The following is a 27,091-nucleotide window of genomic DNA, read 5'->3' as shown; positions in this document are numbered from 1 at the left end:
CTTTTTTGTTGTTCTGTTCCAAGGTCCTGTGACTGTTTCTCAGACTTCCCTTATGATTGATGACCTTGACAGTGTTGAAGAGGACAGGTGTTTTGTAGACTGTCCCTCAACTGGGATTTGTCTGATGTCTTTCTCATGATTAGAATGAGAGTTTGGGGGAAGAAGGTCACAGAGGTGAAGTGCCATTTTCAACACGGATCAAGAGATTATCATTTCAATGCACACCAAGAGCACACGCATCAACATGACTCATCACTGTTGACATCAGTCTGATCATCTGGCTGAGGTGGCATCGTCAGGCTTTTACACTGTAAAATAACTCTCCCCTCCCCCCCCCCTCTTTCCATAGTGTACTCTTCAGAAGGAAGTCACTATGTGCAGCCCACACTTAAGGAGAGGGAAGTTATGCTTTCTCCCTTGGAGTAGAGCCTAAGTTTCCTTTCTTTCTCCCTTCCTTCCTTCCTTTTCTTTTTTTTTGTAACTTGCAGTAAAATATGGTGGCTCAGTTGGTAAAAAAAATCCGCTTGCAATGCAGGAGACCCAGGTTTGATCTGAGGGTCGGGAAGTTCCCTTACAGAAGGAAATGGCAACCCATTCCAGTATCCTTGTCTGGAAAATTCCATGAACAGGAGCCTGGCAGGCTACAGTCCATGGTGGGGTAAAGAATTGGACCTACTGAGTGACTAAACCACCACTACCATACATAACATAAAAGTTGCCACGTAACCATTTTTAAGAGTTTCAGTGACCCCTTATCAGTAGACCATCTGTCTCCTGCTGGGACTCTTACTATGCCAAGTTGAACTTATCACTACTCACCAAAAATAATACTAATGTGTCTTTATGTTTTATCACATGAGATTTCCATGTAAGGAAAACAGAGTCTCATATTTTCAACTATTTGCTACCTACTGCTCTTTAAGCCTTGATTCAAGACACCATGGGTCCTCCAATAGGGATCACCATGACTTCTGCTCTTGTCTCCCTGACCACCTATTTCTCCTTGTATTCTAGCATTTGCTGCATTGCATCATTTTCTTGGTGACTTTCCCAGGGCAGGAACTAAATCTCCTTTATGTTGTACCTTACCTTTAAGGCTGAGAACTGTCCTAGAAACACAGTAGCTGATCAATAAATGTTAGCTGGAAATCAAGGAAGCAAAGATGAGACAGAAGCCAAGATGGCCTATTTTCTCCAAAGAGAAGGTTAATATCTAAGACTGGTGAGTGTGTAGGAAAAGCGGCACTCATAGCTATGTATCCCTCCAGCCTTTCTAAAGGACTGGTTGGTAATACTTATTGAAAGCCATAATATATACATATTTCTACCCAGCAATTACAAGACTGGAAATTTAAATTAAGAAAGCAATCAAAGGCTGACATCAGTCTTGGCAATGATTTTTTGGATTTGACACCCAAAGCGGAGGCAACAAAGGCAAAGAGAAACAAGTTGGACTACATTAAATTAAAAGGCTTCCACATGGCAAAGGAAACCTGGGAAGCCTTGAGGGCATTATGCTAAGTGAAATAAGTCAGATAAATGATGTATCTCACTTATATGTGGAATCTAAATAACAAAAACAACAACAAACAACTCACAAATACAGAGAAGTTGATGGTTGCCAGAGTGGGGGTGGGGCTTCCCACGTGGCTCCGTGGTACAGAATCTGCCTGCCAGTGCAAGGAGATACAAGAGATGTGGGTTCGATCCCAGGGTTGGGAAGATCCCCTGGAAAGGAAATGGCTACCCATTGCAGTATTCTTGCCTGGAGAATCCCACGGACAGGGGTACCTGGCAGGCTACAGTCCACAGGATGAGAGTCGGACACGACTGAGCATGCACACACATGCACGCAGAGGTAGGGGGGTGGAGGACAGCAATGAGTAAAATAGATGAAGATAGTGGAAAAGTACAAACATCCAGTTAAAAAATAAATAAGTCATGGAGATGTAGTGAACAACATGATAACGATAGTTAATACTGTATTGTTTATTTGAAAGCTGCTGAAAGAGCAGATCTTAAAAGTCCTGATCACAAGAAAAAGAACTGTAACTCTGTATGGAGATGGATGTTACCTAGACCTACTGTGGTGATCATATCACAATATATATGAATATTGAATCATGTTGCATACTTGAAACCAGTAAGTCATGTCAGTTATATCTCAATTTAAAAACAAGACTATCAAGACTTCCCTGGTGGTCCAGTGGTAAAGAATCTGCCTTGCAATGCAGGGAACGTGGGTGGGTTCGATTACTGGTTGGGGAACTAAGATCCCACATGCTTCGGAGCAACTGAACCCATATGCCACAGTGAAAGAGCCTGTGTGTAGCAACTAAGGCTCGATTCAGCCAAATAAATAATAAATATTTTAAAAAATAAATAAAAACAAGACTATCAAGATATGTGGGGCTTCCCCAGTGGCTCAGCAGTAAAGAATCTGCCTGTAATGCAGAAGCTGCAGGAGACGCGGGTTCGATCCCTGGGTGGGAAAGATCCCCTGGAGGAGGGAATGGCAACCACACCAGTATTCTCGCTTGGAGAATCCTAGGGACAGAGGAGCCTGCAGGCTACACACACAAAAATAATATTTTTAAAGCAAAAACTAGAAAGAAACTAAAGGCTTACCAAGAAGTCGACTAAATTATAGTACATCCATGCTATGGAGCAATATGTAGCCATTAAAATTCAGGTTCAACATTTACCAGGTGATTATCTTTGAGCAGTGGTATAATGGACATGGCTTTAACTTTTTCTTTGTATTTTTCCCCATATTTTTGCATCTGAACCATATCTGCAACTAGGAAAAAAAATGACCAAATGTACCTTTTCACAGAGGCTTATTTTGCCGATTCCAATCTGAGCATCCAGCTAAAGATAATCAAGGCTTGAAGGCTGATTGTTGCACAGTTTAGATATAATCAAGTCAAAATGTCAATAGACACTATGACTGCTGCTTCCAGATATCACTACCCTTGTCCTAAACACACTAAGGAAGGTGGGTCCCAGGGAAAGAGAATTTGGAGCTTCCTACTTCTGTTTGCCAGCTTCTCTGGGGTCCCGGGCTTCACAGGTGGCTCAGTGGTAAAGAATCTGCCTGCCGATGTATAAGACACAGGAGACACAGGTTCGATCCTTGGTCCAGGAAGATCCCCTGAAGTAGGAAATGGTAACCCACTCCAGTATTCCTGTCTGGGAAATCCCATGCACAGAGGAGCCTGGCGGGCCACAGTCTATGGAGTTGCAAAGAGTCAGACAGGACTTAGCAACTGAGCACTCATGCACTGGGGCCCTACTTCTGACCCGGATCCCGGACATTGGTTTCTTGCTTGTTTGTTTTTTTAATTTTTTATTTAACTGCACCAGGTCTTCATTGCAGCATGTGGGATCTAGTTCCCTGACCAGAGATCAAACCTGGACACCCTGCATTGGCAGTACAGAGTCTCAGCTGCTCAACCACCAGGGAAATCCCAGTTTGTTTGTAAAGCTTATCTAACTGACTATAATGGATAGCCATAATTGGAAATCCAAGGTTCTATTCCACTCGACTCATTTTGAGGATGGGACAACAGAGGCCTAGAGAAGTTCAAAATGACATGGGCACAGAGCTAGACCCTGGTCCTTTGCACTTTAGCAAGCCAATAAAATTAAGGGTGGGGTTTTATAGATTGACAGTCTTGGAGGACCCTAAAAGTTTTAAGAGGAAAATGAGGAGTGTAAAGACTTCTAAAAATGGGTAACCCACTTATCAAATAGTATTTATTGAGCACAGTGCAATTTGGAAACATTAACTAAAGTCTAATGTAAATGTGAAAGGCACTACAAAATCTAACTTGATGCAACTGTATTGAGCAAGCAAAGAGGACAGAAATCAAAATACCATTGTATTCAAGGTTGGCCTTCCTCCAGAATAAACAAACATAATTCTGTCCAGGCCTTTATCCCCCACTAGGGTCCAAAGACCCCTGCCTTCTGCTCCTGGTGACTTCCAAGAATGTCCTCTGGTTACCCTTGCAAACCAGTTACCTTTACAAACCAAGAGCAATAGCTCCTCTTTCCATTAAGTTTCTGCCCTGCCCGAGAACAGTCCCAACACCTCACAGCTCCTCCATGAGGCAGACGAAATAAAGCCTCGAGCTGTTTTCCCAGGAAGGTGCACATGTAGAAAGAAGTTTAAACATAAGTCATGGATCTGACTGTGTAATATCAGGAAAGTCCTCAACAAAGCGTTTAACTCTTTAGGACTCAAACTTTTTCTGTCTGTGACATGTAGGCCTACTGGGAAATCTATGAAGTCCAGTCTAATTTATACCATGATAGCTTTGTGCAAGTTCAGCCCAGCCTGGTTTGTAAATGATGTAGTTAATCTTTAAGCTAGCAGTGTGTGGTGTTACAAGAATGCGTAAAGGAAGCCCTTCTTCAGTCATTTTCCTACTTCTCCCTGCTTTATAAGCACTACAAGAAATACAGAAAACACGGAAGGTAAGAAAAAATTAGACTTGTTCCTATCTGAAGTCACTCTGGGGCTTCCTAGATGGCTCAGGGGTAAAGAATCAGCCAGCTGCAGGTTTGATCCCTAGATTGGGAAGATTCTCTGGAGGTGGGAATGGCAAGCCACTGCAGTATTCTTGCCTAGGAAATCCCATGGACAGAGGAACCTAGAAGGTTCCATACAGTCCATGGGGTCACAAAGGGTCAGACACAACATAGCAACTAAACAGCAACAAAGCCATTCAGGGAAGAAAACAACTTCTCTGTTGTCTGATATATCTTAAATCAATACCCTGGTGCTGCCAGACCTCTAGAGTATGTGGAAAATTTTGATTTTCAATATTTACACTTCGGTTTTTAAAAATCTTCAGTTTCTTATCTTGAATGTTGAACACTCTCTTTGTCATGACATAGGGCTTCCCTGGTGGCTCAGAGGTTAAAGCGTCTGACTGCAGTGCAGGAGACCTGGGTTCGATCTCTGAGTCGGGAAGATCCCCTGGAGAAGGAAATGGCAACCCACTCCAGTATTCTTGCCTGGAGAATCCCATGGAGGGAGGAGCCTGGTGAGCTACAGTCCACGGGGTCACAAAGAGTCGGACACGACTGAGTGATTTCACTTCACTTCACTTGTCATGATACAGCGAGTGAAGAGTGTTGAATGGGAGGGGGAAACCCTACCATTTGGTTCACTGAGTGCCCAAGCAGCAAGAAGATACTTCTCTGCAAAAAAACCTGCTTGTTTAGCTTTTAAAGGGCAATTTTATATTGCAATCTGCACTCACTCATTTATAAAATTCACTGAGCTCCCAGGCACCAGGCCATGAGGAGCAAATAATGAGCACCATAGACAAGTTTCCTGCATTCTTAGAGCTTATCATCCCCTGGAAGAGGTTAGCAATAATCAGATAGCCACAAAGTGGTACGCTTATACAACGTGATAAAGGCTGTGATGAAAACTGGCAAGAAGCAAAGAGAACATATAAAGAGAGGAGGGAGACTGGAGAGTGAGTGAAAGTGTCTCCTGAGGACTGACCTTTGAAACTGAAGGATGAGTGGGCCTTTACTCAGAGGATGGACAGGCAATTGACAAGCCACAAGCCAGGCAGAGGCCAAGGGGAAGAGTAGCTAATTGGAGAGACATTTTGTCCGCTGTCCCTTTAAGGTCCTATTAATCATCTGGGGCAAGTATGCAATCATCTTGCTTTAGGAACTCTACCTGTACTTGCAAAATATGAATCTTCCCAAGTCACTTGATACCAACTTGCAAAATATGAATCTTCCCAAGTCACTTGATACGAACCCACCTTTAAAACATTATCCCATTATTTATCAAGTGCTCTCATTTTTTGCCCATTGCATGTGGGCATTTATCATGAATTTTTAACCCTCTTACATGATCTATAGTGAGTGGGGTCCTGTCTAGGATGAAAGGGGATTGGAGATCTAAGTATACATACAGCTGACTCTCTTTGCAGTACAGCAGAAACTAACACAACATTGTAAAGCAATTTTACTCCAATAAAAAATTGTTTTAAAAAAGGAAAGAAAGGGGATGATCCTTTCATATCCTTCACTGAAAGAAGCAAGATAACACCTTTCTACAAGGAAACCTGCTCCTCTTGCTTTTAAAGGGCAGGAGGCTCCTTTTCCAGATCTGGAAGTTATATGACTGAAGGGTAATGTTTGAAAGAGTCTGAGAAATACTAGTGGAAAACTGCTCTTCTTCAGCATCCTGGACTAAGGAAACAGTAGATGCTAGAGGAGCGAGCAACAGGGAGCAGCCCATGCATCTACCTGTGGATATAAACTCTGTCCCCAGAAAATGCCAGACAGCATTTCAGGAATGAGACAGGTTCTTAATCCCTCCTCTCTGCACCATTTTAAACAGAAAGCAAGAGGAAAGGGGCAGGGGCTCTCAAACTTCTCTAAAAGTTTCTGAGTGTCCTGTGGGATGGAGGAGGAAACACAAAAGGAGAAAAGAAAATATCATGGAGGAAGATTTCTCTGGAGTGGAACCCACAGCCCACCCCCACCCTCTAATTAAATCCTGCCATTTAATGCCCACAGTATTCCATTCCCCCTGAAAGCCAGGTTCTTCATAATTCCTCAGTTACTATTAGATCTAGAAATCTACACATAAATACATGCCACCTTCCTGTCATCAAAACTTCTAGGAAGAAAAAATACCTGGTTTCCTCCTCCACCACCAAGACCACCACCCCCATTGAAGAGTTGTAATACGTTGTTTCCCAGTTCCTCCGTCACTTTTCCACCCCCCCTGGGGGGAGGGCACAGGCGCAGTCCGGGCGCAAGGTGTCTCACTGCCACCGTGAGTCCTCCCTCCCACAGGGTAGCCCTGCGCCCTGGCACGTTGGCATCTGCAGCCTGTCTCGTCTCTCCCGCCTGGAGTCCTTGTGCACTGCGACGATGCGCTGGCTTCCCAAAGCCGCAGTGGATTGTATAACCACACGGTGCCCGCCTGGAGGACAGTGCGGTGAGCCTCCCTCCTGACAGCATCTGTCCAGAGTCACTGGTGTCAGCTAAAAAGAGACCCACCAGGCCGGCGGGACCCGAAGACTCTAGGGGAGGGGGGCAGCGAAGCGCGCGGTCTGGACAACAGCACTGTTGGTAGGCGGTGGGGTTGGTAAATGTCTCCAGCAGCAGTATTTAAACCCGAAATTCTGTCTGGAGAGCCGGCGGTGAAGGACGGTGAGGAGCAAGCGGAGTCCTACTGCACCAGCTTAGTGTGGATCAAACAAAGGGGTATGGCGCGGAAACTCAGAATAAAGGAGGGGGGAGTTGTCGGAATTTCTCCCCAGCGAGGCCTCTCGCGAAAATGACAATGACATATCCGCTCTTTTCAATTATGTAACTCTCATACATTTGGAAGAATATACATGAACATATACTTAGGACGGCAGAAAAGCTCTAAATAGAGTCTTAAAAAAAAAAAAAAACTCTAAATAGCTTTAGCTCAGGGTGCATCTGAAGTCTTAACAGACTCTGGTTGTCACCTGGCCGCGTTAGAGGGTGTCATCCTAGGGGTGGGACCCACCGCGCGGACAGCCGGGTCACCGCCGGGGACGCGGCCCTCTCGGCTCGTCAAGGATCGCCGCAAGCCCCTCGCTGCGTCGCGGGGTCGGCTGGACCTACCAGTCCGCAGGCTGCAGAGCGATCTGCTCCCTTCACCTCCCCCACCCCGCGAACACCTGGCCCGCGGTTACCTGCGGGGCCGCCAGTCTCCTCAGCCCATTGGCCGGCTCCCCGGCGCCCTTGCCTTTGGCGGCTGGGAGATGCCCGAGCCCCGGCGTCAGCGCCTCGCCGTCCGCGGGGCCCGCGCGGTTCTCGCTGGCGCCTTCATCCGGCGCGGGGAAGAGCCCGCAACGGCGCTGGAAGCGGGCGACGAGCTGGGAATCCTGCAGGCTCCAGAGCAGCTCGGCCATGGTGCTCCCGGAGCGCCGCCGCCGCCCGGTGCCCTCTGCTCGCGCCTTCCCTCCCGCCCTCGCCCGCGCCGGGCTGGGCGCTCGGGGTGGCTGGCGGGCGGGCGGAGCCCGGGGCGCCAGCCAACAGGTGCGCCGCTCGGGTCCTAGCGCCCGCCCCCCACGCGCGGACGCCCAGGTGTTCGCCTCCACCTTGCGCAGGGCACGTCCGCGCTCTTTTCCTTCCGGCGGGCCCGGGCGGACTCGGGTGATCTCTGGCGTCCGGCAGGCTCGGAACTGGGCGAAAAGGTACAGGTGTCCCCATCCTTGTCGGCTGGTGCATAAGTGCCACCTAATGGGGAGCGGCCGCGCACGTGTGGATCTGCCTGAGTCCACTTGGCGCGCACCGGCCGATCGCTTAGGGACCTTCCTGTTCACTGTTGAGCTCAAAGGGAGGTCAGATTTTCCATCCCCCCGACTCCCCGCATCCAGCCTGTAGTCTCTGCCTTTGCCCACTTCCGGCAGGGAGCCGGAGCCCCGCTAGAGAACAGTTTTTGAGTTCTTGCCAAACTCTACGTGATGTCGCGTCTCCCCACAGCCCCAAACTTCTGTGACATTGCTCAAGAACCAACCGAGTGGGTTTCAAGTGGATTCGAGTCATCCTCCGCGTCCCTGCCCTTGCCCTTGTGATTTGACAACTGGGGAACACCTAGATACTTGGAGAGGAACACTGATTCTTTCTTTCTTGGTGTTCCGCATTAAGAAAGATGGTGCTTGCCCCTCCCCCCGACTTTTTTTTTTTTTTCCACTCTGCCTTTAGACACTGGAGACCCAAAGAGAACAAGGTGTTGAAGGATCTGGAGGAGGAGTTGACTTCTTCCTGCACCAGCGCGGGCTTTAGATATCTCAGCAGAAGAGCAAAGAAACCATCCTGCCTGTCGACCTTGGTTTTGCCTCCTCCCTCCTGAATCGTCTAGGGACACTACACTTCCTCACAGAGAAAGGCAACAGTCAAATTAGGCCCAGCTGACCAGCCTGCAAGGAAAGTGCAATTCAATCCTTCTGTCTTCAGTCTGCAGCTCAAGGCTGGGGTTTCCTGGTAGCCCCCGTGTAAAGCTGCGGAGTGTTTGGTTGCACATATGACTCGGCGGGACGCCTGCACATCACCGACCTTGTTTATCCAGTTGTCAGTTCGGGCCAGGAAGTCTTTCGGATGTAGCCTTCAAGGATGACGTGTTCTCCCTTGTGTCTGCGTTTCTGCTCTTCTTCCCAGCCCTGTCTGGCAAGCAAGATCAAGGTGGCTGAAAGAGCAATAAAATTCTTGGCAAATAGCCGTTTTCTACGTAATTTACAGAAGAGGCACAGAGCTGCTGGCCCAATCAGGCTATGTCACACAAAGAGATGTTCAGTCCTAGAAGCAGAAGGCTCCTCTTTCCTCTGCTGTGATCCTTTACGGCCATTGGGACCAAATCCTGTGGGGTTTTCTCTTTATTTTTGGCTGTGCTGGGTCTTTGTTGCTGAGCATGGACTTTCTCGAGTTGTGATGAATGAATGAGGCTACTCTCTAGTTGTGGTGCCTGGGCTTCTCATTGCAGTGGATTCTCTTATTGCAGAGCATGGGCTGTAGACGTGAGGACTCAGTAGTTGTGGCACATGGGATTTAGTTGCTCCCCAGCATGTGGAATCTTTTGGGACCAGGGATCAAACCCGTGTCCCCGGCATTGGCAGGTGGATTCTTAACCACTGGACCACCGGGGAAATCCTGTGGTTCTGTTTTTAAAGTAGGAATTGTGGCTTAGGATCTTTTCTTATTATATGATAAAGAAATATGCTTCCCCATGAAGACACTTAAGTGATGTAGCTCCCAAATTTGATGTTGTGATTTCCCTTTCTCCCAAATAGTAAAGAGTCAAAGCCAAACATGGCATATGGAGCACAAGGCAAAAAAAAAAAATACATATTCAGACAAGTCATTTTTATCCCCTTGGGGACCAGGTACTAACCCCAGCTTCCAGAGGCTTGTGACATCACTGTGGGCCTCCGTTGCCTTCCCTGATGAAATGACATTCCTCGCTTCTTGTGTGTGGCAGTCCTTGTCTTGAGGTAGCATCACACCATCTCCTTCTTTGTCGTCACGGAGCATTCTCCCTGTGACTCTGTGCCCACAGTTCCCTCTTCTTATAGGGACACCAGTCCCAGTCTTTGGATTAGGGTCTATTCTAAACCAGTCTGGCCTCATCCTAACATGATTGCATCTGCAAAGATTACATTTGCTCCACATTCACAGGTTCTGGATGCAAGTGAATGTGGAGCAAATGCTATTCAACCCAGTTAAGTATCGGGTTGGCCAAAAAAGTTCCTTTGGGTTTTTCCCATGAGATGTTATAGAAAAATATAAGTGTGTTACAAGTTATAAGCTTTTTGGCCAACCCAGTTCTTACTCTGTGCCAGGCATGTGCTGAGTACTTTCACACCATAACTAATATAATCACATTTTATCCTCCCAGTAACCCTCTGAAGTAGCCACTCATCCTTCATGTATTTGACAATTATGCATGTACTAATGTCAGACACTATTCTAGGACTGGGGATGCATCAGTTAAAAAAACCAGAGCTCCTAGATCATGAAACTTATATTTTAGTAGTGTTAGTTATTCAGTTGTGTCTGACTTTTTGCGACCCCATGGATTGTAGCCCACCAGGTTCCTCTATCCATGGGGATTCTTCAGGCAAGAACACTGGAGTGGGTAGCCATGGCCTCCTCCAGTGGAAGCTTCCTGACCCAGGGATTGAACCTGGGTCTCCTGCATTGCAGGCAGATTCTTTACCATCTGAGCCACCAGGGACAGCTATTTTTTAAAAAAAATCAAATAAATCTGTACTTTTAGTGAGTGACAAATGCCATGGAGAAGAGTAAGGTGGTTGGGGCAGGAGGAAGATGTGCACGGTAAGATGGTCACCTCCAAGAAGGAGATATTAGTGCAGAGACCTGGAAGAAGAGGAGCCCACTTGATCCAGATCAGGAGAAACAGCAGTCCAGATAGAGGACACTGCACTTGTAAAGGCCTTGAGGCCACCAAAGCTTGGAGTATTGAATGAACCACTGGGAAAGGAACCACCTGGTAGTGTTGTAGGAAGGGGGAGGCCCCCCGTTAGGGCCCCAAAAGTGGGCTCTTGTCTAACACTAAGAAAAGAATTGTCCGAGGAGACACGTGCTGATAAAGCAAGAAATTTTATTGGGAAAGGGCGCCGGATGGAGAGCAGTGGGGTGAGGGAACCCAGGAGAACTGCTCTGCCGCATGGCTCACAGTCTCGGGTTTTATGGTGATGGGATTAGTTTCCGGGTGGTCTTTGGCCAATCATTCTAATTCAGAGTCTTTCCTGGTGGTGCACGCATCACTCAGCCAAGATGGATGCTAGCGAGAGGGATTCTGGGAAGTGGACAGACATGCGGTGTCTCCTTTTGACCTTTCCCAAACTCTTCTGGTTGGTGGCGGCTTATTAGTTCCGTATTCCTTACCAGGATCTCCTGTCATAAAACAGCTCATGCAAATGGTTACTAAAGGGCCTGGCCAGGGTGGGCGGTTTCAGTCACTGTGCTTCCCCTAACAGTAGGAGAGGCTTGAGTACAAGGATTGTCTTAGGAGAGGTGGGGCCTAGTAGGACCAGTCCAGTTCAGTCACTCAGTTGTGTCCAACTCTTTGCAACCCCATGAATCGCAGCACACCAGGCCTCCCTGTCCATCACCAACTCCTGGAGTTTACTCAAACTCATGTCTACTGAGTTGGTGATGCCATCCAGCCATCTCATCCTCTATCGTCCCCTTCTCTCCTGCCCCCAATCCCTATCAGCATCAGGGTCTTTTCCAGTGAGTCAACTCTTCACATCAGATGGCCAAAGTATTGGAGTTTCAGCTTCAGCATCAGTCCTTCCAGTGAACACCCAGGACTGATCTCCTTGAGGATGGACTGGTTGGATCTCCTTGCAGTCCAACGGACTCTCAAGAGTCTTCTCCAACACCACAGTTCAAAAGCATCAATTGTTCAGCGCTCAGCTTTCTTCACAGTCCAACTCTCACATCGATACATGACCACTGGCAAAACCATAGCCTTGACTAGATAGACCTTTGTTGGCAAAGTAATGCTTTTTAATATGCTATCTAGGTTGGTCATAACTTTCCTTCCAAGGAGTAAGCGTCTTTTAATTTCATAGCTGTGATCACCATCTGCAGTGATTTTGGAGCCCAAAAAAATAAAGTCTGACACTGTTTCCACTGTTTCCCCATCTATTTCCCATGGAGTAGGACCATTTAGACTATAATAAATAAAGAGTTAGGGGCTTCCCTCATAGTTGAGTCAGTAAAGAATCTGCCTACAATGCAGAAGACCTGGGTTCAATTACTGGGTCAGGAAGATCCCCTTTAGAAGGAAATGGGAACTCACTCCGGTATTCTTGCCTAGAGAATCCAATGGACAGAGGAGCCTGGCAGGCTACAGTCTATGGGGTCACAAGAATTTGACATGACTTAGCGAGTAAACCACCACCAAATTGTAAAGTGAAAGTGTTAGTCACTTTCACTTTGTGTCCAACTCTTTGCAACCCCATGGATTGTAACCCACTGGGCTCCTCTTTCCATGGAATTCTCTAGGCAAGAATACTGGAGTGGGTTGCCATATATTCCCACTTTACAGATGAGAAAACTGAGGCTCAGAGATGAGAAACCTAACCAAACCACACAACTAAGTGCCAGAAGGAAAATTCCACTCAGGTTTTACTGACTCTGTTACTAAACCACATTTTATTCCTGGAATTTATCTTCACTCTTTACTTTTGTATTGAAAAGTGTTCCCAGTGTGTAGTGAGTGCTCAATTAACACTTTGGAAATGTTTTTCTAAACTAAGAGTACACCTCACAGTTTTTTAGAGCTTTTGGACTCATTTGTAGATTTTTGCATGTGAATTCTACAACCCTCGGAGACCAGTGGTTTTGAAACTGGAAAGAAGTGGGGGGGCAGGGTAGGGTACAACTTTTTAAAGAATGACATAGCCTGAGGACACAACATAAACCTATTAGAATTAAATGGGTCCAAGAGGGCAGACAAGTCCACTTTGACTAGACCTTTATCCTCAATCAGCAAGCTAAATGACACACCCAGAGGTTCCAGGACAGTCCCAAGTCACCACCAAAAGACCAAAAAGTGAGGGGTAGCTGGATTCCTGGAAATCTCCACTCCTTGCCCCAAATAGTTGGAATAATCCTCCCACTGGAGAAGGCAATGGCAAGTCACTCCAGTACTCTTGCCTAGAAAATCCCATGGATGGAGGAGCCTGGTAGGCTGCAGTCCATGGGGTCGCGAAGAGTCAGACACGACTGAGTGAATTCACTTTCACTTTTCACCTTCACACATTGGAGAAGGAAATGGCAACCCACTCCAGTGTTCTTGCCTGGAGAATCCCAGGGACGGGGGAGCCTGGTGGGCTGCCATCTATGAGGTTGCACAGAGTCGGACACGACTGAAGCGACTTAGCAGTAGCAGCAGCAGTCCCCCCACTCATTAGCCTATGAAATTACCCAGCCCATAAAAAATAACAATGCCACATTGCAAGGCCATTGCGCTTGTCCTCTACGATGGCCGGCACTCTGTCTGTGGAGTGTGTTTCTCTCTGAATAAATCTACTTCTTACCTATCACTTTGTCTCTCATTGAATTCTTTCTGTGAGAATTCATTCAATTCTTTCTGAATTGAACTTTATTAGGTCCTGAAACCAGGTTTGTGATCTCAGTGGGAAACCCATGGGGTTTGGCTGGGTTCGAGTCCTGGTCTTGTGAGTTTGAGTCCCTAACTGAGGTAAACAGTTTCAGTTTTATCTTTTTTTTTTTTTTTAAGAAAAGAAAACTGAGACTGAGATGGAAAATGATTTTTCCTAAAGTTAGAGAATTTATTATTCTTTGCAGCATCTGCCATTTCACAATGAATTTCCTTCTTCATCTGTACCAGGGGATGAGAAAGGAATGAGAGAGGAGATGGCAGCAATTTTTGAGCCACATGACCTGGCCCCCTGACCAGAGCCAACTTGACCCTGGACTGTACACCACTTGATCACAGTTAGGATCATCAAATGCTTTCTCCTTGGGAATTTGGATTCATGGACCTCTGTCAGTATCTGTTGAACTAGGGAGAAGAAAATTTACAAAGTGGAGACCATGCCATGGGGCAGACAAGTGGTCTTGTTACCGAATCCAAGCTCAGTCTGCTCACCACACAACTAAGCCAATAATCGGGAGACTAGGTGTTGAGGCAAGAAATAGGGACTTTATTCATAAAACTGGCCATTGCTTGAGTACCATCTTATGGTGAGGGGAGGGAGGGTGTCTGCATGCCAGTTTCTTTTATAGAATAGAGGAGGTGAGAAAGTAAAGTAAAAAGGCCATTCATTTTGCAAAGTACCTCTTGTTTGGGCCAGCATCAGGAAGGGGATGTGTTAATTTCTTCCTTTCTGCAGCCATTCACAGGTGGGCAGGGTCAGAATGTCTCCCTTCCTACAGAACAAAGGCTCTTCAGTTTAACATTGGGCAGAGAGGCAGGTTCCCTGAGGCAGGCCATTACGTATGCTGATAGCTAAAGCATCCTTTTAGTGATTATAACAACAAACGCATGGAGAAGGAAATGGCAACACACTCCAGTATTCTTGCCTGGAAAATCCCATGGACGGAGGAGTCTAGCAGGCTGTAGTTCATAGGGTCGCAAACAGTTAGACAGGACTTAGTGACTAAACAACAACAAAGATATCTATTTATACATTTATACTTATATAAATTTCTAAGGCATATATATATATATATATATATATATATATCCACAATTCCCCTTTTTTAAAAATTTTACAATTTAAAAAATCTGAGAGCAAACATGTTTTCTTATGATCCATTTGGTTATCAAACCTGAGATGACCTGAATTTTTTTGCTGGTGAAATAAAGACTGTTTATCACCCCCCATCCCCCCAAAAAATAACAAGAGCAACAGTTAATGTCAAAGATGCTGCTGCTGGGAAAGACTGAAGGCAGAAGAAGAGGGGGACCACAGAGGACAAGATGGTTGGATGACATCACCGACTCAATGGCCATGAGTTTGAGAAGCTCCAGGAGATAATGAAGGACCGGGAAGCCTGTTGAGCTGCAGTCCATGAGGCTGCAAAGAGTCGGACACGACCGAGCGGCTGAACCACAACAAAGTCAAAGAAACCGATCCAACGTGGAGTCAGGTTTCAGTCTTCCCTGTTACAGCCTTACTGCTGAGCGCCCACAGGGGAGGAATAAAGCAGACAGACACAGAGAAGTCAGGCGATGCAGGCAATGAATCTGGAAAGACACCTCCATGCGGGCACCTTGTTCCAGTCCTCGTGAAGGTCCTCCTAGCCTGGCTTCCCGAACTGCCCCTGAATCCTTGGTAGCAAATCCCCCATGTCTTTTACTTATGACCTAAAGAGTCCTAATTCAGACAGCCAGGAATTAGCAGAACAGGGAAACTGGAGCAACTCCTTACCTTCAAGTCACCATCAAGTGACTACCGAAGCCCTGCCCACCTCTTGCTGCTGGAGGTTTCATCTTGCTGCAATGGAAACTGCAGATTCTGACTCCACCTAAGTCCCTCAACGTGTTGGAAAGGGCTTCCAAGAGATTAGGAAACACAGTGAGTCTATTGCTATTATTTCACCTCGTGGTGACTCAAACTGCTTCCTGGGCTTGGGGAAATCTAGTCACTTTCTTTGGGGAGGGCATTCTGAAATCCAAACAAACTTCTGGCATGGAATCCTTTCAAGATTTGCAGACTGCTATATATGTGAATTTGTTTTCTGGCAGTCTTTTTAAAAATGATAATTTATATCTTTGCAGATACGTAAAATACTCAAGGATTAATAACTTTAGCAGATTAAAGACATATCATTTGTTGACAAATTGATCAAAGCCCTAGGCTCCATGGACTGTTTAGATCATTGAGATTTTGAAATGCAAAGCATAGAACTCATCTTCTATTTTTCAGGGTGCTTTTCTTTAACTAATGAAAAACACTTTTTTCTATTAAGATATTTTCAGTAAATCATCAAACATAAATTATTTTCTTGAGGCGGGGGGACCTTTTAGCTGGGAGAAATTTCAGCTTAAAACCTTGCTTTAAAAGAAAACATTTACAGGTGATGTTCCTGTAGAGTGGGAGGTGGGGGAGGGGGCAGAAAGAGGGAAAGCAGTAAGAAGAAAGTCTAGGAGTCTTGAGTTTCCCCTGCAGCAAACAGTCAAGGAATGGTCCAGTTTGCACGCTCTTACAACCATGAATATTGATTAAGAGTTTGATTTCAGCCAGCACTTCTTTGTTTGAATCCAGTTGAATCAAACCATATGAGACTAAATAGTTTTCTCCAATGAGTTTTGATGGATTTTGACCACTTTATGAGGAATATTGTAGAGTTTAGCTGGCTCTACCCAACTAAAGAACTTGGGGGAAGGGGGATATCTCAAGCCAACCAGTTTTAAAGGTCAGTACTCTTTGTCTGACTTATGCTTTGATGAAACATCAAACATCTAATGGAAAAAAGCAAGCCATTTCTTCCACTTCCATCAGGCTTGCATTGGGGTTGGCCAAGCTCATACACAGAGAACTCCAATTTAAGACAAAGAAAAGATATTTGACTGTTCACAAGTGGTCTATTAGGGTGGTCATTTTTATTTCTAAAGAATATTCCCTGTAAGTATCACTCATTGTTGAGTCCTTTTTGATAATCAGTTTCCGGGACATTTTTACAATATGATTCAGTTTATAAATTCAGTTAATATAACACTTTCCAAGACTAGATTTAGTAAGTAGATCTAAGTAGAACCATCGGAGAAGGCAATGGCAACCCACTGCAGTACTCTTGCCTGGAGAATCCCAGGGACGGCAGAGCCTGGTGGGCTGCCGTCTATGGGGTCACACAGAGTCGGACACAACTAAAGTGACTTAGCAGCAGAAGCAGCAGCAGAAGTAGAACCATACCACTTAGTTGTCAAAAATTTAAAACCTCATCTACTTTGAAATAAGCTTCCAAATCTAAATGAAGCATTTGGGGTTATACTTCACTCATATATTCAAATTCATGAATCATCTGTAACCTACAGGTGGATTGAAAAACTTCACACTCATCTCCAATACACATTGTCTCATAAGCAAAGCAAGTCCCAGAGTAATATGAAACACTAGGTATAACATGTTGATATTATGTTTAAAATGTTAAAATACACATTTGTGTGCATGTACGCACATGTGCATATGTGTGCACACATGCAAAAGAACTTCTGAGGGACTTGCTTGTCTATCCAGTGATTAAGACTCCAAGCTCCCAAAGCAGGGGGAAAGGGTTCAATCCCTGACTGGGGAACTGAGATCTAGTGGCCAAAAAAAAAAAAGAAAGGAAAAGAATAAAAAAGAAAGAAAGAAAAAGGAGGCCTGGGGTAAAGGCACCCATTAACTAAGAGGAGCTACTTCCTGTACTGGAGTTTGTTTGAATTTTGCATAGATGTGTATTACTTTTGTAATTTAAAAAGATTTGTTGTTCTTTTGGACTTCCCTGGCGGCGCAGTGGACAAGAACCTGTCTTCCAAAGCAGGGGACAGGGATTCCATCCGTGGTCCAGGAAGATCACACATGCCGAGGGGCAAGTAAGCCCGTTTGCCAAAATTAGTGAGTCGCTGCTCTGGAGCTGGTGAGTTACAACCACTGAGCCTGCGCTCAACTACTGAAGCCCATGCTCCTAGAGCCTGTGCTCCGGGAAAAAGACACCACCACAATGAGAAGCCCATGCACCCCAAAAAAAGAGTAGCCCCTGATTACTGCAGCTAGAGGAAAGCCCACACAAAGCGATGAAGACCCAGCACCGCCAAAAATCAATCAATCCAAGATTTGTTGTTCTTTTAAAACTCTTCTGACTGGTCAGGCTTGGTAAGTGAGAGAAGCCGGTTTTTGAGATGCTTATACAAATGAGATTACTGCGAGCAATTATACCAAGAGATTACAATCATTGAAAGTGGGCTATGAGCCACCTGATATTACTAGCATGCCTTTCTCACAAAGCTGGCAACACCCCTGTCAAACTCATCTGATAGACTATAAAAAATCATTTTAAGCATGTGGTCCAGGGACTTCTGTGTTTCTGATTTGGTGACCTAATAAGTCATTTTGTTGTGGTGAGAGATTGGTGGGCAGTGGGGGATACAGTGTGGAGGATGGTGATCAAGTACCCAGGGACCCTATGGGATCTCCGTGTTCTTCATTATCGAGGACAGGTTAATAAAGTTCCTTTCAGCTGAAGCACCTGTAGCTCTGACTGGTGGGGGGCAGATGACCAATCCGTAACTGGCCCAAGTGCACAGGACTCCCAGGCCCACTGTGTATGAAAGCCCTGCCCATCAGGCCTGCCAATTTAGTTTCAGAATCAGTGCTACCCCATGGCTTCAGCGGAGCCATCAGCAGTAGGGAGGCCCCTTGAGCATAGTTTCCAGACATAAGTCAGAGCTACAAATACATAGGAAATGACACCTGGAGCAGAGGCTTCAGAGTCAAGCCCATGCCATAATTTTTTAAATGGAATTAACTGCGTCTGAAAAAGCTAGGAGGCACAGTGGTAAAGAATCTGCCTGCCAATGCAGGGGACACAGGATATGTGGGTTCAGTTCCTGGGCTGGGAAGATCCTCTGGGGAAGGGAATGGCAACTCACTCCCGTATTCTTGCTTGGAAAATTCCACGGATAGAAGAGTCTGGCAGGCTACGGTCCATGGGGTAGCAAAGAGTCGAACATGACTGAGCACACACACAAACATCAGATAATTTTGTGTGAAATATAGATTTATCAATTCAGTTCAGTCGCTCAGTCATGTCTAGGTTGTTTGCTATCTAGGTTGCTAATAGCCTTTCTTCCAAGGTGCAAGTGTCTTTTGATTTCATGGCTGCAGTCACCATCTGTAGTGATTTTGGAGCCCCCCAAAACAAAGTCTCTTACTGTTTCCATTGTTTCCCCATCTATTTGCCATGAAGTGATGGGACCCGATACCTTGGTCTTAGTTTTCTGAATGTTGAGCTCTAAGCCAACTTTTTCACTCTCCTCTTTCACTTTCAACAAGAGGCTCTTTAGTTCTTCACTTTCTGCCATAAGAGTGGTGTCATCTGCATATCTGAGGTGATTGATATTTTTCCCGGCAATCTTGATTCCAGCTTGTGCTCCATCCAGCCTGGCATTTCACATGATGTACTCTGCATGTAAGTTAAATAAGCAGGGTGACAATATACAGCCTTGACGTACTCCTTTTCCTATTTGGAACCAGTCTGTTGTTCTATGTCCAGTTCTAACTGTTGCTTCTTGACCTGTATACATATTTCTCAGGAGGCAAGTCGGGTGGTCTGGTATTCCCATCTCTTGAAGAATTTTCCAGTTTGCTGTGATCCACACAGTCAAAGGCTTTGGCATAGTCAATAAAGCAGAAGTAGATTTATGACTTCTCTTAAAAAATGAAAACTCTGATACCACTGGGTCCAGATTCATAGTAGCCACACTTGCCTAAGCTCAATGTCTTCTGCTTTCTCCAGACAGGGCATTATTCTAGGGTTTTCCACAGTTCTCCCACTCTACCATTTTACTTTCTTCCTCCCTTGCTCATGTCATTGTCAGCTTGGTACTTGAAGCACATAAGATTACCCTCACTGCATTTAAAACAAGGAAGGCCAGTGCAGTTCATCAGCAAAGCTGTCCATTGGGATCCCATCCCCCAATCTCGGGGACTTCCCTGCTGGTCTCCATGCTCCCAATATGGGGGAGGCCAGGTTCGATCCCTGATCAGGGAACTAGATCCCACATGCTGCAGCTAAGACCTGGCACAGCCAAATAAATAAATAAAAGTAAATACTTAAAAAAAAAAAAAAAGAAAAGAAAGAAAACACAAGAAATCACAGCCTCACCTTAAATCTAGAAGGCAGTGGAGGAGAAAGGATACAAATCTGTATCATTAAGTCTAGATGTAAATTTAGTCCCTGAATCTTCTTGCCTTCCTTAGCACAGTTAGTGACTGTTTCATAAATGATCCTATATTTCAATTTTTTTGGAATATGTTTAAATTTCAACCATCCTCATATTTGCAGCACTTCTCTAAAGGTATGTGTACCCATTGGTAATTTTAATAGGGGTATGTTGTCTTGCTTAGAAAACAAACACTTATCTCCCCAGGAGAATAATGAACAAAATGTTAATTCATCATTCTGCTCCTGGTGCTTTCTCATGCTTGTTGCCTCCTTTGTATAATACCTTTTTCTGTCCTCAATAATGCTGGAGGGCAGAAGGATCTGGCAGTGTGGATTTCAGAGTCAGGAACACCTAGGTTCACATCCAGGTCTCTTAGTCCTTAGGCAATTCTCTTTTCTTCTCTGAGCCCAAGTTTCACCATCTGTAAAATTGGGACATCATTCCATACTCTATTTTTCTTGAAGGCTCATTTCATGAAGTTAATGCAATGCTTGTTTCTTCCTTAGTTTCACTGTAACAGAATTTTCTCCAAACCCCTTAAATTTTTTGTATCTGCATCATCATTGACATAGCTTGACTTACATCATTTGGCTAATCCAGTCTGTAAAGTGAGATAGCAGGCTTTGTTGAAATATGATAATACCTTGCTTAATGATAACTTCTGTGGTCAAGATGCAGTAGAAAACAACTTTCTGGATGATCAGCTGAAGTGATAAAAGGAGGAAAATAGGATAATCAAACACAATTTGATTTCTCAACTGCCTACATTAATTCTAAATCATAGAGTCTTAAATGTTATGGCCTTTACAATGTTTTTTTTATCATTGATTTTATGTCCCATTAAAATACCAGTGTATTACTTAGCTAGTAAATATTTGTGAAGGCTTATAAATCAACATTCTACCCATAAACTGAGTTTATTAACCATGCTAAATACCATTTATATAAATGAGGTGACTGGTATCTGTGGATTTGGTGAACATTAGAAACAAGGCTGAAAGCAAAAGTGTTGGTCACTCAGTCGTGTCCAGCTCTTTGGGATCCCGTGGACCATAGCTCTGTCCACTGAATTCTCCAGGCAAGAATACTAGAGCGGGTTGTCATCCCCTTCTCCAGGGGATCTTCCTGACCCAGGGGTCCAACCAGGGTCTCCCACATTGCAGGCAGATTCTTTATGGCCTGAGCCACCACGGAAGTTTAAGAAAGGAGGCTAGAGAGTTCTTTCCGTTGTTTTGCAGACTGCTTCCACACAAGTGAGGTTTTCATTCGTAAGAGCCAGGAAATGGTTCCTTTTTTCAATGAATACAAAGTCTAGCCTGCCTTAAAATGTCAACTTCTTTCTCTGTTCTTGGTTAACCTTTCGCCTTGGTGGTTAGTATCAGGGAAGAGCATAGCTGAATCTGCTCCAATGTCCTTGACCTATATGAACAAGTAACTTCACCTGCGTCTCATGGGCTTCTGGAAGAAAGTGGCTTAGCCACTGAGTCCAAGTGCGGGGTTCCTGGAGTCAAGGCCGCTTCCGAGAGTCAGCAGGCAGGAGTCCCCCCACCACCTGCCATCAGAGGTACAGCTGAGACTGCGGACCTTTGCTGTGTGGACAAAGGAGGACAATTTGGGAGGTTGTTATTCAAGTCAACAAAATTTTACCTTATAAATTCTTTCCTGTGTTTTTGTTTTGTTTTTTTGATATGTCTAAGTTTTCCCTTTATATACCTGCTGGAGGTCTAAAGCCTACATTTGCCAAACTCACTCTTGTTAGTCGAGTTCCAGTTTATATTCCTTCCGAGAGAGAGGTTGGTGTGATATTTGAAAGTGACGGTCAAGCAGAGGCCTTTTTGCTCTGAAGCCTGATAAGTCTGTTGTGGAGGTTTCCAGACCATAGACATGGGGCTTGGCAGCAGCTTCTGGGGTGTCTTACTTTGAATCACCCTCTTCTTGTGATTCACTGCAGTATCCTAACTACCTATATGCAGTTGGTGAATTCCCTACATTCCCCATTCTTTTTCAGTGGATAAAGAGCTTCTCATTTCTGTTTCTTTCTACGTCACATGATACCAAGAGTAATGTATTAGTCAGGGTTCTCCAAGGAAACAGAAGCAAGGCCATTTGGCCATTTACATTCTTTATAGACCTACATCTGTGTGCTCAGTCACTAAGTCGGGTCCGACTCTGTGCAACCCCATGGACTGTAGCCCGCCAGACTCTTCTGTCCATGGGATTCTCCAGGCAAGAATGCTGGAGAGGGTTGCCATTTCCTTCTCCAGGTGGTTTTCCCAACTCAGGGATTGAACCCACATCTACTGTGTCTCCTGCACTGGAGGTGGATTCTTTACCACTGTGCCACCTGGGAAGCTCATCTTTATCTATATCTATTTATAAATATATGTATATATTTATATTATGTATGTTATATGTAAAATACAAATACACAGATATATAAATGTATCTATATGATTTCTATATCTACATATATCACAAGGTTTATCACAAGGAATTGGCTCATGTGATTATGGAGGCTGGAAGTTCCAGATCTGCAGGGTGAGCTGGCAAGCTGGAGACCCAGGACAGCCAGTGGCATTGTTCCAGCCTGTGTCCAAAGGTCTAAGAATCAGAGGAGGAGATGTATGTGGCTACTTTACAAACATTACCTTTAATCATCAGAGCAACCAAAAATATTGGGAAAGGTTACTATTACCCTATTGGACAGATGAGAAAACTGAGATTTAGAAAGGTTAAATCATTTGCTATAAAATATAGCTTTAAGCCATTATTAACTAGCATCATCAATTCACTAGTGTCCTGACCGTTGAAGAGCAATCATGTATGTAGCTTAGGACATAAAACAGCTTTTCTTCCATTCAGCTGCTGCTGGGGAGAAGTTCCACTTGACCTCCTTACCCAGCAGTCCCTTATAAAATTACTGGGAAGGCCAACATTATGTGCTGGATAGTAAGTAACTTCTAGTGAGGATGGAACCAGTTCATTCTGAAGGGGTGTCTAGTTGGATGGTCTGCTGTCCTCCCAGCTTGTTTCCAACTCCCTGCAGGATGTGGGCTCTCTGCACATTTAGCGATTCTGCTCTGGGTCTGTTAACACATCGTTCCAGTGTTCTTCAAAAGCCTTGTAATGACAAAACCTACAAAAACTGTATGAAGGAATTCTGAATCCTCATGGGTGAGAGAAGATAAAGAAAACAACAACAAAACAGGATGAGATTCAGTGCAGAGTTGTCCAGCACCAGCTAAATGAAGAGCTGTTTTAATGTTTTAAGGATAGGAAGTCAACATAGGCCTGTCCTCCTTGAAGAAATAGTGTGTGGGAGGATATTGGCAGATGTAGTAATGACTGTAACAGCCAAGCTGGGGGCTAAGATGAGGCAATGAAGAAATAAGGGAGACAGAAATTAATGACAACCGGAGGATCAAACAAAGCACTAGGGAGGAGGTAGGATTTGAGAAGACCAGTCTGCAGTTGGAAAGACTGTGACAAGTAGAGATCATAAGAGGATGTATCAGACAGAAGACAGAAAACACAGCACAAAGAAAAGTAGAAATACAGAACAGTGCGGGTTGAAGTCCATGAGTGAAGTGGAAGGGTTCTGTCAGAGACCGAGGGTGGAAATGATAACAATATGGCCAGACCAGGACCTGCAAAGGGAGCCATTGATGGGCTATATGTGGATGAAACTGAAATAACAAATCATTTTAATCTAGCCAATTGTCCAAATATTTTTCTGATTAGTAAATTCAATCAAAAAGTTAGACTCATAAAATTTGGCCAAGTATTAATTTACACAAGAATATATAGTTATTCAGCCCTAGCACAGTTACTAAACTCTGTGTATTGGGTTAAATAAGACCAGCTATCATCTTAAGAGCAACAGTAGATTTCCATGTACTGATTAAATATTTTAAAGAAGAAAAATTCCATTATGTTCAGAAGCCAGTACCATTGGATGCGGGTCACATAAATGGTGTATTTTTATTTTAATACAAATAATTATGTTCTTGGTTCAAATGACACCACTAAAATGGGTTAGGATCCATTTTTTTCCTCAAATGATTTTCATCTATGTTCATTTTATTTATTTGCCTATGCCAGGTCTTAGCTGCAGCATGTGGGATCTTCTGTCTTCACTGTGCTGTGATGAATTTTTAACTGCAACTCTAAGACTATTAGTTGCGGGATGTGGGATCTAACTCCCTGACCAAGGATGGAACCCAGGCCCCTGCATTGGAAGGATGGAATCTTAGGCATTGGACAACCAGGGAAGTTCCTGACTGTGTTCATTTTAAAATACAAACAAAGGAAAAAGCTTCATTTTGCCAACTTTTAATTAGGTTCACTAAGATTATGTAACTAAATTATCTACCTCAAGTATACTGTTTGGTAAAACTTGTCTTGTTTCTGGCATCTCTAAAAATCATCATAAGGAAGAAAAACATGTTTGATGACAGCAAGCAGAGCTCTTATGGCAGCTGGTCAACTAATGGATCCTATAACTGGCAAAGAGATCAGCTTCTGCAGCTTAAGTAAGAAGCATAATCACATTGCTGAAAATACATATTGGTGTTCAGTTCTGGGCTGACACAGGACCAAGCACATGAAACTAAGAATGCTTTGCAAAATATCTGTAACAAGATACCCCGGGCATAATAATAGACCACTTTATCTTGGCTGTCAGACCAATGTTTCCCCATTTGAAGAATATACACAAGATTATCAATGTGGCAGTGGAAGAAAAAGTGAAAAGGGGACTACACTAAAGCCTTTGACTGTGTGGATCACAACAAACTGTGGAAAACTCTGAAAGAGGTGGGAATACCAGATTACCTTATATGCCTCGTGAGAAAACTGTATGCAGGTCAAGAAGCAACAGTTAGAACCAAATATAGAACAGTAGACTGGTTCAAAATTGTGAAAAAAGTATGTCAAAGTTGTATATTGTCACCCTGCTTATTTAACTTATATGCAGAGTATACCATGTGAAATGTCAGCTAGATGAAGCTCAAGCTGGAATCAAGATTGCCAGGAGAAATATCATTAACCTCAAATATGTAGAAGACATTACCCTAATGGCAGAAAGTGAAGAAGAACTAAAGAGCCTCTTGATGAAGGTGAAAGAAGAGAATGAAAAAGCTGGCTTAAAACTCAACATTCAAAAAACGAAGATCATCGCATCCGATCCCATCACTTCATGGCTAATAGATGTGGAAAATCCTTAAAGAGATGGGAATACCAGACCACCTTACCTGCCTCCTGAGAAATTTGTATGCAGGTCAAGAAGCAACAGTTAGAACTGGACATGGAACAACAGGCTGGTTCCAAATTGGGAAGGAAGTACATCAAGGCTGTATATTGTCACCTTGCTTATTTAACTTATATGCAGAGTACATCGTGAGAAATGCTGGGCTGGATGGAGAATAAGCTGGAATCAAGATTTCCAGGAGAAATATCAACCTCTGATATACAGATGACACCACCCTTATGGCAGAAAGTGAAGAAGAACTAAAGAGCCTCTTGATGAAAGTGAAAGAGGACAGTGAAAAAGTTGGCTTAAAGCTCAACATTCAGATAACTAAGATCATGGCATCTGGTCCCATCACTTCATGGCAAATAGATGGGGAGACAGTGGAAACAGTGTCAGACTTTATTTTGGGGGGGCTCCAAAATCACTGCAGATGGTGATTGCAGCCATGAAATTAAAAGACACTTACTCCTTGGAAGGAAAGTTATGACCAACCTAGATAGCATATTAAAAAGCAGAGACAAAAAAAAAAAAAAAAAAGCAGAGACATTACTTTGCTGACAAAGTTCCGTCTAGTCAAGGCTATGGTTTTTCCAGTGGTCATGTATGGATATGAGAGTTGGACTATGAAGAAAGCTGAGTGCCGAAAATTGATGCTTTTTTTTTTTTTAATTGATGCTTTTGAACTATGGTGTTGGAGAAAACTCTTGAGAATCCCTTGGACTGCAAGGAGATCCAACCAATCCATCCTAAAGGAGATAAGTCCTGGGTGTTCATTGGAAGGACTGATGATGAAGCTGAAACTCCAATACTTTGGCCACCTCATGCAAAGAGTTGACGCATTTGCAAAGACCCTGATGCTGGGAGGGATTGGGGGCAGGAGGAGAAGGGGACGACAGAGGATGAGATGGTTGGATGGCATCACCGACTCGATGGACATGGGTTTGAGTAAACTCCGGGAGTTGGTTATGGACAGGGAGGCCTGGCATGCTGCTGTTCATGGGGGTTGCAAAGAGTCAGACACGACTGAGCAACTGAACTGAAATAAACTGAAAATCACTGCAGATGGTGACTGCAGCCATGAAATTAAAAGATGCTTACTCCTTGGAAGGAAAGCGATGACCAATCTAGACAGCATACTAAAAAGCAGAGACATTACTTTGCCAACAAAGGTCCATCTAGTCAAAGCTATGGTTTTTCCAGTGGTCATGTATGGATGTGAGAGTTGGACTATAAAGAAAGCTGAGCACTGAAGAATCGATGCTTTTGAACTGTGGTGTTGGAGAAGACTCTTGAGAATCTCTTGGACTGCAAGGAGATCCAACCAGTCCATCCTAAAGGAAATCAATCCTGGATATCCATTGGAAGGACTGATGATGAGGCTGAAGCTCCAATACTTTAGCCACCTGGTAAGAAGAGCTGACTCATTGGAAAAGACCCTGATGCTGGGAAAGATTGAAGGTGGGAGGGGAAGGGAACGACAGAGGATGAGATGTTTGGATGGCATCACCGACTCAATGGACATGAGTTTAGGTAAACTCCGGGAGTTGGTGATGGAGAGGGAAGCCTGGCGAGCTGTAGTCCATGGGGTCGCAAAGAGTCAGACATGACTGAGTAACTGAACTGAATAGTAAGGCATGCATTTGGCTGCAAATAGTGGAATACTAAACTACTAGTATAGCATATTCAGTAGCACAAGCAATTCATCTTACAGAGCTCCTGCGATTACTCAGTGATGCTGGCATAAGCCCTTTCTATCTTTCTGAATCCCTGACATTTTTATTTGTTGGCTTTTAGACCTCATGTGTCATGATGGTAAGATGCTGCTGCACCTCCAACCATTGCATAATTTCTAGTTAGGAAGAAAGGGATAGGCAAAGAGTTTTGCC

The 27,091-nt window shown here is 44.4% G+C and overlaps 1 protein-coding gene across 2 annotated transcripts in view; it reads right to left on the bottom strand.

Moving 5' to 3' along the window:
• SGPP2 (sphingosine-1-phosphate phosphatase 2) overlaps positions 1-7,934 on the bottom strand; it is a 147,111-nt gene extending 139,177 nt beyond the window's left edge. For both annotated transcript variants that reach the window (XM_020910762.2, XM_070458704.1), the window contains exon 1: positions 7,716-7,934. In XM_020910762.2, coding sequence (XP_020766421.2) covers positions 7,716-7,934 — 219 coding nt within the window. The remainder of the gene's footprint in view (positions 1-7,715) is intronic.
• Between the last annotated feature and the right edge of the window lie 19,157 nt (positions 7,935-27,091).

This window comes from Odocoileus virginianus, chromosome 30 (assembly GCF_023699985.2).
Source record: "Odocoileus virginianus isolate 20LAN1187 ecotype Illinois chromosome 30, Ovbor_1.2, whole genome shotgun sequence".
Taxonomy (NCBI): domain Eukaryota; kingdom Metazoa; phylum Chordata; class Mammalia; order Artiodactyla; family Cervidae; genus Odocoileus; species Odocoileus virginianus.
The sequence above is the reverse complement of the archived record's forward strand: the minus strand, read 5'-3'. Positions and strand labels throughout refer to the sequence as shown.